The sequence below is a fragment of the Lissotriton helveticus genome, chromosome 4_1 (genome assembly GCF_964261635.1).
Source record: "Lissotriton helveticus chromosome 4_1, aLisHel1.1, whole genome shotgun sequence".
Taxonomy (NCBI): Eukaryota; Metazoa; Chordata; class Amphibia; order Caudata; family Salamandridae; genus Lissotriton; species Lissotriton helveticus.
Genome location: NC_136063.1, coordinates 956702903 through 956717337, shown reverse-complemented (window position 1 = coordinate 956717337; position 14435 = coordinate 956702903). Strand labels below are relative to the sequence as shown.

At 44.8% G+C, this 14435-nt stretch overlaps 1 protein-coding gene across 5 annotated transcripts in view; it reads right to left on the bottom strand.

Moving 5' to 3' along the window:
- Nucleotides 1-14435, bottom strand: part of NFATC1 (nuclear factor of activated T cells 1) — a 401790-nt gene that overhangs the window by 272941 nt on the left and 114414 nt on the right. For all 5 annotated transcript variants that reach the window (XM_078687571.1, XM_078687573.1, XM_078687570.1 and 2 more), the window contains exon 3: nt 12909-13068. In XM_078687571.1, the coding sequence (XP_078543697.1) occupies nt 12909-13068 (160 nt within the window). The remainder of the gene's footprint in view (nt 1-12908; nt 13069-14435) is intronic.

Here is a 14435-nt window from a genome sequence, read left to right as displayed (position 1 = left end):
TCCCTGCCAGTGCAAGCAATAGGTGCACCCCATGAGATAATAAAGATCCTTATATTGGACTTTATAATTTAATGGACACTATCATTTGCCTGCACGTGCTTTAAACAGCCATTGGTGTTACCCACATAGAAAGTACTGGTTTCCTCGTCCTCAAGAGGAAATGTTGGGGGGAGTTCGGCAGCCACGGCCCGTGGAGGGAGCTAGGGGCAGGGTGGGGGGTGCTAAAAACCGGAGTATGGATAATTGAAGGTGAGTAAATAATTTGATTAATAAAACGAATTTCGTAGCGCGCCCTGCATCGCAAAATGTGATGCAGGGTGCGCTACGAAATTCGTTTTATTTATTAAATTGTTTACTTACCTTCAATTATCCATATTCCGGTTTTTAACACCCCCCGCCCGCCTCTCCGCCCCACCGAAACTCCCTCCACGTGCCGTGGATGCTGCCAGGTCCATGGAGCACACCATGCACACACCCAATTGGCATCGTCATGGCAGGCAGGGCTTTCAGTAGGATGAAAATACTTGAAGGGAGGGGTCTCTGAAATGGGAGTGGCCGATATAATTAAGGGTGTGGCTTAAAACATTTATGCTAAAAATCTGTGCTCAGCATAATGTGCCGCCAACTGGTATTTTACTGCTTCTGTTACTGCCTCCACATGAGTAACATTACACCTACAACAAGCCATGACTATTGGCTTTGTCAAAGGATGGTAGTTGGATAAGATAAATATACTACATGCATACATAGCACCATGGCTTCGTTGTATATAATATTGAAAATGCTTTGGTTCTTGTGCGAGTGGTTGTGGCGTAATGGCTAGCGCTGCTAACTTTGGAGCTGAGGAAACAGGCTTGAGTCTCAGCATCAGCTCAAGATCCTGTGTTTCTGGGCAAATCAATTAAACGCCAGTGCCTACCAACAATAAATGAATATGTCTTTGTTGGTGCTCAGGTAAAGCTCTTCGAGTTTTGCAACATATAACTGCAAAAAAGTAAAAGTTACATCAAAAACAGTGTACTGCTGCAGAGTTAAGATTTATTTCCATTCTGAGAGCGAGGACGAAAATGGAGAGCCCGATAGGGACCCGTCTCGGTACCTGCTTTTAAGAATTGCCAGTACTGGGCACCGGCAGGACCCGGCCCACTTAAAGTTGTAGGGGCACGTTGCCAAGTGCGTGTTTTTAGCCTGAGGCGATTGTACATTTCTGCACAGGAAGCAAGGGTGGGCGCTGGGGATAAGAACTGCTTATTGGTACTGAGGCGACCTGTCGTCACCTCCAACTAAACTTCTCGTAGGACTAATGTGCCCCCGACGGAGATGAATCTAAATGGAATGGGCAAGAAGTAATACAGTATCCAGAGCAGGGGGTGGGCGCATTTTGTATTAAGCCTCCGGCCTAAATATCAGAAATATGCTCGTGGTGGGCACAAAAACCATGCAAGGGGCTTAGGTTTGTGATTTAAATGTGCGTGGACGCGGCGAACCGCAGAACTGGCAGGGACGCGGCAGAATAAGCAACCCGCTATCAGGGCCTAAACACAGACAGGGTGTGGCCAGCCCGCCCTGTTGACAATCCGCAGCAAGTTTTACGTGTTTATTTATACTGCTTACACTTTGGCACACTTTCGCCCCGGCCACTTTCTTCAAAGGCGGTGTCTGTGACGCAGCCTCGAGGGGAAATAAAAGGCGCACTCTGAAAGCAGGTGTCTGGAAATGTGTAACTTTATTCAGAGCCCAGTGTCGGCTCTGGCAGCTACAAAGGGGAGATTCACAGAAGCATCATCACGGTATTAAAGAAACGCCACTGTATCCCACCAGGAGTGTTGAATGTGTACCAGCGGTTGTGGCGGTGGGACCTGCATTCATTTCGCATCTTCCTGCCGGATAATTTGGTCAATCCTGTCTCATCATTTTGTACAGTCATGCTGCCTAATTCCAGTGGCCATAACGGCCCTAAAAACACTAGAACAATGTTAATGGGGCATAGCTCGAACATAATATTGAGCATGTGACCTTCCATATGGCCCACAATCGACTGATTCAATCTATAGTAAACGCGTCCTCAGAAAAATGTTAATGATTTTCATATCTCAGTCCTAAAATCCTTCTGCGTGTCGCCATGGATTATATACTGACCTGAAGCAGCAATAAATGTGAATGCTGTGATGCCGAAAGAAGCCGCGAGTTCACTGCATTCAAAGACAGTCCTGCTCAGTGTTATCGATCTGAAGAACCACATGCTGGAAGTAAGCATTATTCCGGCACTTTTTTTACAATTCTACAACTGTTATTTTTATCTTTCTTTCAAAGGTTTGGGCTGTGCTCAGAAATGAAAGCGCTCATCGTTTAGTCCTCAAAAGGTGCACAGATAAATGGAATAAAACTAAGTTTTCAATACCCTGAACAGTTCGGTTGTGCCGCACTGCTTCCTTTCTTACAAGGTAACTCAGATTGTATACGCAACTGTTGACCCGAAAGGCGGTTGAGCAGGTTAAAAAGGCTTTAACAAAAGACTATATACGTGAAGAAAAGGTTCCTCGGAGGCATGTATCATTAGGCCTCAATGACAGACACCTCGCAGGCGATGCATTAGCGGGAGTTTGTGGGCAGGCTTTCGAGGCGCCCCAGGCATGCATCTGCAGGACCGTGGCGGCGCCTTGCTAGGCCGTGACGTAAGAGCGTGAAACGTGTGCACGTGGCAGCGGAGCGTGAAACGTGTGCACGCGGCACGTGGCAGCGGAGCTCCACTCTTCCGCCTCGGGCAAGTGGCTGGCAGGGTGGGATTGGTAACGCAGGCACTCGGGAAATGGCCGAAGGGCCGGTAGCCGAGTTATAGTCGTGGGCTGCTTTTTTTGGGCACCCTATGCTGTTAAGATGCCGCCAGCGTCCCAGTGGGTGCCTGAGTGGCCTTTCTAGAGGCAGATGGCTGGGTGGAGGAGGTATCACTCCCTTTTCTTTCGCTGGGCCCGCCCATTAAATGTATGGTGATTGAACAGTGGCAGGGGGCCTGAGCCGAAGTGGTCTCACTTGCATTCGTGTTGCTCAGCAGTGTGAACTAATCTGTACATTTTTTTTATCTAAGTGAAGTTAATAAAACATCCCCCCACCCCCTTTCTTTTCATAAAAATTCACTGAAGCAGTGTTTTGCGTAAAGGCAATATGCAAATGTGGGCCACTTTTTTGTGGTGTGCCGGGGCGATTTCTGATCCCAATCCAACTCTGGTGGCTTGCACCCCCTGCACCCACAGAGCGAGCTGGTAGCCCAGCGGCACTGTGCAGCTCTGAAACGTATTGCTAAGCTAACCACATGCGCTGTAGTAATACGCACATGAGCTGTAGTAACATGCACAGGCGCTTGCAGCACCCCCCCCCCTCTTTTCATGCGACAGCAGAAGGGTGGCAAACAGCAGGGACCACCACGGACAGCCATAGGGCTAGCTACGTCCCAGCAGTGCCACCCACAGTACTCTAGCACACGGTTGTAGCACCTGTCCGGGCCGAGCTGGCCCTTTATTCCACCGGACTGTTCCTCGGTGGGCTGGAGCCACTAGAAGCCGGTTTTTATAGGCAGTGGGCGCTGCCGGTGCCTCTGTCACTTTCTTCAGCTACCAAGTGTAATTACAGCAGGCACAGAGGGTGCTTCAGGCAAGAGAAGTCAAAGAGAGACATACAATAGGGAGGAGAGAGAGACGCAGAGTGAGACATGAGACAGGGGAAGGGGGCGGGGGACGGGGCTACTTTGACCGGTTTTGCCAGGGCTGATTCTGGTTTCCGGTGCAGCCCTGTACCTGTGCCAGCTGCCCACAGCACACCAAAGGCAAATGGGAGTTATTTCTCACCAGGGAGGATGTGTTTTCTCCCCAGGTTCCGCTGGCATTATATTTTCCATCCCTGGAGTTCCCACCTGTGATGATTATCAAGAGGCAAGCTTCATAGTTGCCTTCACTATAGTTTGCATCAAGTTTCTCACAGTGCCTGTCAGCGATACAGCGCTCTCCCCTGTCTAGGTTGGATCAGAACAGTTTATGTTCCGCTTCTCTATTCAGGTCATAAAAACAAGAATGCCCCATTGAACTCTGCAGTTGTGTTCAGTCTTGAATATGAATTAAGCCAGCACTGCATACAAATATTTGTATGTACATAACCTGTACTTGTAAAGTGCACAAGATGGAGCATCTTGGTGCTGAACAACATGTTAATGGTACTCATCAAACTCGAAAGGATGAAAGTCTGAGTGGGTCGGCTGGCACTGAACCCTGAAATCATGAATTGAATCCAAGATTCCTGAAGATGATACATGAATTTACTGGTCTACTAGACCTTCCTTTAAAAACACTAGGGCCTAAATTACATATCGGGAGATCTGTCCCTGTAAGTGCAGCACCACACCTTTAACTGGAAGCGCCTGGCACAGACCGTGGCAGAGCGCACAATTTAAAAAAATGCACTTTCCTCAACACAAGCTTGAGCTCTGACATTGGGTGTGACTGTGAGAGTGTGTAACTGTCAGGGTGCATGTGAGTTGCCTCCTGTGCATGCATTTCTAGGTGCATGTGTGTGCGCAAGTGTACTAGCAGTACCCACTAAGCCTTGGAAGCACGTAGGCATCCCTGGCATATGATGTGCATCCCAGTATTTCTTTTATTATTTAAACCATTTAGAAGTGTGGTACAAAGTGCTATATAAAAAATAAGCCATTATTATTGAGGCCGATAATCGAGAAATTCATAGTTTCTGCTGACGCTCTAGCACCACATCTATTTTCTTATAATACTTATTACATAACTTGTAGAGGGCTATAACAAGATGGAGATCTATCCTGGAGGTAGGCACCTTGGGCTGATTCCATACTCCACATTGATAGTTTGAGTGACATCAGCACCAGTATGTATAACTCACCTGTCTATGGTCTAGGCCTGTGGAATCACTTTAACCTGTGAGGTAGTTGTGCTTTCTGAACCTGTAAGGTATTGGTAAACTTCCATCTGACCTAATTTCCCCCAACATTTAACTGAAGTGAGCGGAAGCAAAATGTGAATGACAGAATGACATACCAACGGACATACCAACGGATGAAGAGGGCTGGCTGAAAGCACCATTCACATATATCGTTTTAGGAAAGTGAAAAGTTCTTGTCTAACACTAGACCTAACATTGATGAGCAAAATGCTCTACTTGTCTCAATTTCTTGCAAAGCTTTCCAAGTGTTGAACCACCATACCATTCTGAAGTGGGGGTGGGGCCAGGGGTTAGACTCTCTAGCTTACATAACTCAGCATTATTAAAACTTTGATTTCCACCCTAGAAGTGTCTCAATGGAGCTTCATCCAAAGCTCCTAAGATCCCAAGGTAGTTTCCCCACAGCATCAATATCACAACTAGCACACAAAGCCTTTGTATCCTCTAACGTTGGATGCTTTTTGAGCGCGTTTTGCTTGCACTGTCATAAAAAGTACTCAATTCTCATCCCATAAGAATTTATGCCGTTTTAGATATGCTTCTCAATCCATCCAATTTTGTCTTAAAACAGCCTTTAGAATTGCTTTTGAGTGGTGCCAAAATTGGCTTAGATCACCTTTCCCTATTTTTCGTGGTCGATGATAGACCAGCTCCCGTAATCACACAAAGGAAATTAAGGAAAGGTGATCTTCTCTCTCCATCTCCAACAGCAGTGACACTACGGAGAAATAGGTCTGAAGCTTTAAACTTGGAAACACGCCCAGTGCTGCCATTCCCTTCCCCAAAGCCCTCCAGGCAGAGGGGTTCCATTCAGGCCTCCGAGATGATGTGCCAGCAGTGATGGATGCTGAGCTAGCCCCCAAATCACTGCGCTACTCTAAGACTTCAATCAATTAATCAATCAATCATGGCATTTGTAAAGCGCGCTACCTACTCGTGAGGGTCTCAGGGCGCTGGGGGGGTGGCTACTACTGTTTGAAGAGCCAAGTCTTGAGGAGTCTTCTGAAGACTTGAGCCAAGAGGAACCCTTGACGTCAGAAGGATGCACAACTTAGCAAATCATTAATGCGTCTAGCAAGTAAACCATCAGCGTGCTGAGGTCACAGGAAAACCCTGAAGGCTACTGTTTGCTATCTACCTCTTTTTTAGTCATTTTTGTAGGATATAAATGGCTTTCAGTTGACGCAGATCCATAAGTCTCTGCCCTCCGACTCATCCCTGTCCATATGACCTATGGTCTGCTGTACATTAAAACAGAACATATGAAAATGCAGACCTGTGTAGTCGAGTAGCCTAACTACTGAAAGTGCTGTGTATATGAAAGTTATAAGTAGATCTTCTTTGTCACTGTCTGCGATATGTAGCTCAGTCCTGTATTGTAAATGTGAACTTAACATGAACACACTGACGTTTATAAGAAACACCAGCATACTAAGAGTTACAACTGCAAGTTTAGGGTTACTTTGGTTTTATAAGGTTTGCTGTTTTGAGTCTTTTATGCCACTCGGTGGAAAAGGCAGATAGTATATGTACGTAAGAGCTCTACCAAATTACCCATTTGCGTAGAGGTATGTTATGCATACACAAAGCATTACAGTATCTTAAATAATCCACAGAGCAGTAAATAGAATCTGTACTGGGTACATTATACCAAGGGAGGAACCGAAACTGTGATTGAGTAAAGAGCACACAATAATGCAGTGAAGTGTTGAAACACGTGTTTGCCCTTTTCATATTACTGTAAAAATGTTAATAAAAAGGAAGTTTAAAAAAGCGTCTGACCTCATAGCCTTTCATAGACCGAAGGGAACCATAATTGCACTTTCTGTTTAATATGAGGTGATTTTGTTCATGCATCTACACCACCCGGACCATGACTTCAGCTTACATAAGGTCCAATATTTCCCCCTTCTCCCATCTTCTCTGATTGGTGCCCTCAGTGGAACCCACTAGGGACAAGGCAGGAAGTGCGTCAGCCGTAGGGAATCAACTTCCGCACCTCTCGGCTGCTTCAGTGAAAGCCACCTTCAAGAACTTGCTGTTAAAGATGTCTTTTTCTTCTGTGTCTCCTATAAATGTATATTCTTCATAAGTGGCGAGAGATTGACTTAACATACAAACGTTGACAAAGGAGAAGTTTTATCTCTTCGCTGAATGAGGAACCTGCTGCGGACCCATAGAAAAAGCATTGTGCAATGCAACAAGATCTCGCCTTTGGAAGGTGGCAGCCGTCCTTTCAGTCTTTGCCAGTGCTGAGGTCAATGTTAAACAGCATTGGCAAAAAGAAAATAAATGCTTGTTGACTCTCCTGAACAGGTCCGGTCCCAGTGTGTTAACGTTTGCAGGTGCATGTCAACACACATGGCCACTCATACGTCATGAAATGGCAACCCATTCCGTTTTTTAAAATGAATTTACCATTCCAGGGCAGAGGATGCCTATATTGAAGCAGTAAATTAAAAAAGAAAAAGGATCTGTCTTGGACTAATAAACCAGTAATTTGCTTAAGACAACATGAGGTGCAGTATGACTGGTCTGTAGACACATCCAGTGGAAATCTGGTTCAAGGCAGGTTATGGGCTGCATTTCCGATGTTACTGCTTTGAGCTCACTCTGCTGACGTGTCACTGGCCTAGAACACACCAAGCACCAACAGTGCTGAAGGGTGCATGCTGTATTTCAGTATGGACTTGAAGCTCCGCCGACTCTCAGCCATATTTTTCATTGGCTTGTGGCATTGTCCCTTGTAAATGCTGGATTCTCATTCGTTAATAGGCTTGTCCCTCCTTAGTACCGCCTTGTCTTCCTCTGTAACCTCCCATGAGGACTGGTCCTTTTACTTCTATTGTTACACAGTTGTCTTATTTAGTTGGTAAGCACTATTTCCTTTCATGAGTTTCTCCTACTGCAGGCACAACATCCTTTCCTGCAACATTCTGCACGTCATGCGCGCTTTCACTTTCCAAGCAGCCTGAGACATTAGCGGCCGCTTCTTCGAAATGAAATAGGTCTCACATTTACAAGAGTTTGAGCTATTGGCATTGTAAATGACAATGCCTTTTATTTATGTGTTAATTATTGAAACAGTTCAATAAAAGACATTGTCATTTACAATGCCAATGGCTTAAACTCTAGCAAATGCGAGACCTATTGCATTGGGGATCTGGGTTCGAGTCTCGGTAAACGACGCCAAAAACCTCCTGTGATTCTGGGCAAATCACTTAATCTCCCCGTGCCTAATATGAATGCGTGTCCTCATGCAACGTAACTGGTGCTATGTAAAGCGCTCTGAAACCTGATTCAGTTCGGGTCTAGTTCGCGCTATATAAAACTGCAAAAAAAAAAAAAAAAAAAACTCTCTCTCCAAGCAATGCAATGTAGACTGCAATGAGAAGGAAATTTAAGTTGTACTCCTGCTGTCAGTGCTCTGTGTGTCAGAGAAGCTTTCACTGCAGTATACAGTCGATGAGTGAGTTAAGTTTGCACTCCTGCCTGCTCTTGGGAGGCAGGGAGTGTGTGTGAGTAAGGAAGGGTGTGTTAGTCCTGTCAGTACTGTGCAGTGTGCAAGAGAAAACCTGCACTGTTGTTGCTGCATAGTACATGTTCTTTTTGTGCATGAAGTTGGAACTCCTGCCTGTTACGCACTTGTTCTGTGAGTGTAAGGAAGGTTGTGTTACTACTGTCAGTACTGTGCGATGTGTGTGAGAGAGAAGCTTGCACTGCTGCTGTGAAGGACATAGTGTCTGAGTGAAGTTTGCACTCCTGCCTGTTCTCCACTTGTGCTGTGTGTGTAAGGAAGGCCGTCCTGCTGCTGTCAGCTGTGAATCTGTGGAAGAGAAGCTTGCACGGCTTTCCTGTTTTACATGTTCTATGTGTGAGGGAAGCTTGCACTGCTGCTGCATGTGCAGTAGGACCTTTCCTTTGTGACAGGAGCGAGACCTTTAGATGTGCGTTTAGAAATATGGATTTAGTGGAATTTTTGATTATTTAGAAAAATATGTTCTCCAGCCAGCTTAGTGGGCACAACTCAAGGTGTGTCGTTTTTTCGCTGGCAAGGCGGCAGCCCCACCTGGGCCAATTCCTTTTTTCCAGCAGTGGTTCGATGTATTTGTATAATATCCAGTTTCATGGCTTTTTTTTCTTCATTTAAAATTACAACCATGAAGCGTTGCAGGGGATGCCGCCCTCTGCCCTCCAGATGCAGACGTCACCCTCCTTACAGAGTGTAATATGCGAGCCCACACCTGCTGGCCAGGTTGCAATTACCGGCGCAGGGCCACGTCGCCACACCACAGGCCAGACGGCGGGCTCGCCTTTTATAGCTCTGCATTTGGACAGCTGGCGATATATGTTTTTTCACTAATAAGTTGAAATCAAATACCGCGGAGTTTGCATTTTTAGTATCTGATTAGTTACAGGCGCACGTTCCCCTGCTGGAAGAGAGGCCTGCGTGTCCCCGGCGCTGGCTACGGCGCCGCGGTCGCGCTGAAAGCAGATGCTTGCAGGCTTTTTTTGGAGCAAAGAGCCACTTTCATGAGCCGTGTCTAGCCGGAGTCTGAGGAACCCACCAAAAGAGAGCGTTCAGTATGTCCATTCACGGCATGGCTATAATGCATACATTACACATCCAATGCTTAATTTGTACCGGTGTGTTGCCGGTGACCACATCTTCCAGGAATGTTAGGGGACCAGCAACAGCTACATGAAAGTAAGTAAAAGAAAGGAAGCTTTTTTTCTGTCTGAACTACTGTTAAAAAGACCCACTGCTAGGGAATCGTCTGAGGTTGTCATGTTAACATTGCCAGGTGATAAAGTACTTCCATCTTTGGGCATCAAAGTGTCATCCATTCCTAAGGCATGATGCTAAAGCGCCTCGTTGATCGGCATTTTCCGTTTTTGACTCGGCTCTTCGAGGCTCGCCACTGGCTGTGAAGTGCTGTGTTTTTAGGCAAAGGCATGGGATTGGCATGTATTGTGCTCTGCACTGGGAAGGTGCAGCAGAACAATATCCTTGCACAATCAATGTTGGCCACCTAAAACATAGCAAAAAGCCTCTACCACAAATTAGTGGCTTGTTCTGCCTTCTTTCAGGGTCAGATGCGTTATGAAAGTCTATGCTGTCTATTGTCTAACTGTTATGACTTACTGTTTTTTATTTTGATATAATTAAATGTTTTCCCTTTGTAGCGACTCACTCCTTCCATCTGTGCTGCTGCCAGAAAAAGACAACATATACGAATTTACTAGCATGCCAATGTCATGTGTGTGTCCCTTAAAGTTCACGCTTAGGCACCTGGATAAAGAAAATGACCACAGCTGCGTATGGCAAGCTCGTTTTTGTGGAAGCACATCATTTCTGCCCAATCAAAAAGTACTCCTGGGTCCCAACATGCAGGCGGAGCCAAAGCCCCTCTAGTAATGCTCACATAACTGTCTGGTGACAGCTGCTCTGTCAACCCAGACCATAAAAACTAACAACATGGAACCTGACTCCTATTAGTTGCGTTGATTTGCAACTTGCGTTTGTAAAATCTTGTAAAACATCAACCACTTTCTTTTTACCTTTTGTTTTGCTGTATTTCGTGAATGGCACAAGAGATTCGGGTTATTCAATGGCTACTTTTGGTTCAAGATAGCGACAAAGTACCCATAACTGTCTTAAATTCATGACAATATTCTGGCCATTAGCTTTGCCAGGAGTCACTGAAGTGAGCAAGTGGTGTTTCTTTGGTAAATTTGCGAGACAGCCATTTATGCATGCCCCTTGATTCTGCGCAGAACCCCTCAGCGAACAGCTGAGTTCTGCTGCATGTTCCTCATGGGGAATGTACCTTTTCTAGGAGGCTTTATCGTAGATCAGGCATCTCCAACAAGTAGCTCGTTATCTACTGGTAGCTCTCCAGCTCCACGGAAATCGTTCTCCTGAGTGCAGTTCAGCCTTTTACTTTTGAAGCTTTTGACTGGCTGAATGAATATATATGCACCAATATTGAGAAGAGTGCGTTCCAGACAAAATATTGTGTATTTCGAGGACCCATAAGCTGATATTTGGTGAAAATGGTTGAATTTCCACAATGTATTTAACCCTATGCGTGCGCCCGTCGGCCAACGGCCGTTGTAAGCACTACCTCAGTAGTGCTGCGCACGTCCGTTGGCCAACGCGGCCCCACCCACTCACAATACGATATTAGAGAAATACAAATTATTTGCACAACATCATGTAAACTTTGTAGGGCAATGCACGATTTAAGAAATATTATGGTAGGTAAAAAAAAACAAAGCTTAAGGCCTTACTTGTAGTTTGGCAGGCGGGATACTTCATCAGGATGTCCCATCCCCTGTATTACACGTGCATTATAGCATATGACACTTGTGGTACTGAGGAAGGGATACCCTGCCACATTTTGACAGAGTATCCTTTGTGCCCTAGGTTTTGTTTACTTTTGCCTACCGTAATTTTTCTTAAAAAGTGCATTCATCTGCCAAACATGGATGTCCATTTTTTTGTGCAAATACGGTCAACAAGGATATAACTTGAAAGGGTGCATGGTATGTTTGTCATTCTTTCGTTTGATTGGCAAGGAGTAGATGCCTGGCACAACAGAAGACACTGTAAGAGCTTTCCATGCCCATCCCTGTGATCCATAACCGGGAAGAGTATTGCACCACTTTTCTTTTGCCCGACACTCTTTTTGGGTCTGATTCACAAATAGCCTGATGTAATGTAAAGCACTGCGAAGCATAGGCTTCAGTTGATGTTAGTAGATTTATGCATGGGAACAGATTTACAACAGTCTTCAAAACTCCGCCAGGAAATCACCGCAAAGGGTAGAATAGTGCGGAATTACTCCTGCAGGACAGATGAGCACCAGGAGTAGTGTGTATCTTTGCATCAGTGCGAGTAATTTTCTTCACCTTTTCTTCTAGCTAGGCCCTCATTATGAGTGTACCAGTGTTTGGGCCAATATTTATCTGACTCAACAAAATCCAACTATGCTGGGTTGGAATTTATCAGGTCTGATAAATAACGACCTATCCGGAGTTTGTCCACAGAAAAGGGGAATAACGTAACTTTTCGTGTGTAACACTCCAAAATCAACATGTCCTATATTTATTAAGCATTTTTCATCAGATGAATTTGATCAGGTTTCACCTGCTGAAATTTATCATGGGAAAACTGCGAGAGTGCAGTGTTAGACGTCAAATGCCTAATAGCGATCTTTGTGGTAAAAGCATTAAATGCCCATATTGCAATTAACTGGGTGCTCAGAATGAGGGCCCTAGTAAAGTTTTCAAACACCCTCATAAAATAATGTGGTGAGTATAAGAACGCTCTGGAAAAGTTTCTGAATATCATCAAAATTATGGCACTGTGTGCTTTCACTGCCTTTACAATAGACCTCCGTTCCCTGGAAAGAGCGATTTCCTATTATGCTCAAATCAGGTCATTTCCATCAGAAAATGTGTCCTAAATAGGAAAATCAGGCCTGTGATTGATGATCATCTTTAAGATATGTTTGGTTGCACTATTCCGGACTTTGGATTGGTTACCCACAACTTCTGCCACACACTTGGACTGGGAAAGATCTAAAGATAGAAGGGGGGGGGGGTTGACTGGTGTATATTCTTTCAGTGGCAACATATATTTTCTACTGGAAATTGCAGCGGGTTGTTCCTTCCCATTTTTATTACTTTCCATATCCTCAAAATTCATGAAAATTGGAACATATGAGCAAATACTGAGTCAACACGTGCAGCTAAAAAACAATTCAATGGCGACGGCTAACTTATTGAGCACATTTCGTAATATCAATGCATCATTTTGTTCCTCAAGTGCAGTGGGGGTACAGTGGAGGCAGAATGACAAAGGATTGAGGTCTGGTCCTCTTCAGACACCAGCCAATCGCACTAGTGCAGTAAACCCATCCCCGGCTAGTCATGGATACCTGCACAATCGGGTGTCCTCCGGTGGAGGCCTTCACGGCCCCCCGGCTTCCCTCCGTCTCATAATGCGCTCTGTGATGGGACTTGGGCTGCACTTCAATCCGAAGTTCATAGGGTCCCGAGTGAGAAGGCAGCTGCCAATCAAGCGCCGGCAGAGAAGGGCTGTAATGGAGGAGAAAGGGCATTAAATATTAACAGCAAGCGTATTATCCCACACCACAAGAATCTGGCACTATTACTTTATAGGCCATGATTAGCAGTTCATCATTCCCTATCTGGAACTTAAAATTGCATCAATAAGGATAATGCCACGCCATAAGTAATTTAAAAGTCCATCTAAACAGCCAATTTTTTTTTTTAATTCGATCTATAGCTGGATTTCTGCCGATGTTCCAGATGCCATAAGGCTTTCTTTGAAAGAATGCAAACATAGGAATAACGTTCTTTTTTTCCATTGCTGTTCAGTGCTAACCTGAAAAATTGATGCATACATCTTCCATTAATGGTTGGAGGAGAGCAGAAGTGTAGAGAAGAGCTTTAGATGTTTTGAAAGAGGACGAGTCCAAGTAGAAATAGAGGTAATTTGTGGTGAAACACAGAAAAGAACGAATCAGTGGCGATTTTTTGAGAAATGCAATCGCTCGAAAGAAAAGAAATCCAAATATTTTACTTTAAGGGGGAACTGCTTTCTTGCCTGAGACGTCAGTAGGAGAAGCAAAACAAATGCTCACCACATTTGCACCAAAAGAACACAAGATCTAGCAATGCAAACCTACACATTTATCACCATCAAGAGTAGTTTTACGAAATGGTGTAGGATTTGAATGTTGTTAACCAAGAGTAGCCACAATGCATTATCACATTGTTTCATGGACACAGCATCCAGCCTAGAGCACTACTGTTAAAGCATTGACTGCATATTTTCAACAAAAAACTCAAAATATCATGCCAACTGGGTATTTAAACATGGGGATACCAAGTCTGGTATTCTATCAAACCAGACACAGAACCTGGCCTTTTAGGGCATTCTTCAATGAGAAAAAAATACTTCAATTGTGTTTAAGAGTCACCCTCAAAATGTCAACTAACACAGAAAAAAACCTTTCTCTCACAAATCAGTAGTAGCACTCATGGAGCGGGGAAGGTGTTCTTTGTCTCAGCATGGCCGTTGTAAGTTTCTTTGGTGAGAAAACCATCCAGAACCAGCTCGACCATGGGGTTTCACTAAGAGAGCTGTAGGATTTTTTAAGTATTAGGACTTTGACACTGATTGGGGTGGGCGGATGTCTGGCTGGTCAGGTATAGTCTGCGTAAGATCTTTTTTTTTTTGTCAAGGGGCCTGCTTCTACAATTTAGCCGGACCCTCGCATGAAAAGGGGTTCACCCCAGAAGGAACACGAAGCAGGGAACAAATTAACACTGACATGAAAGAGGCCTTGTAGAGATCTGGGAGAGTGTGAGTCAGAGGACAGATAAGTATATTGACGCATGCTTCCATCTCCATCCATTGCCTTGGTAAATAAAGTAGC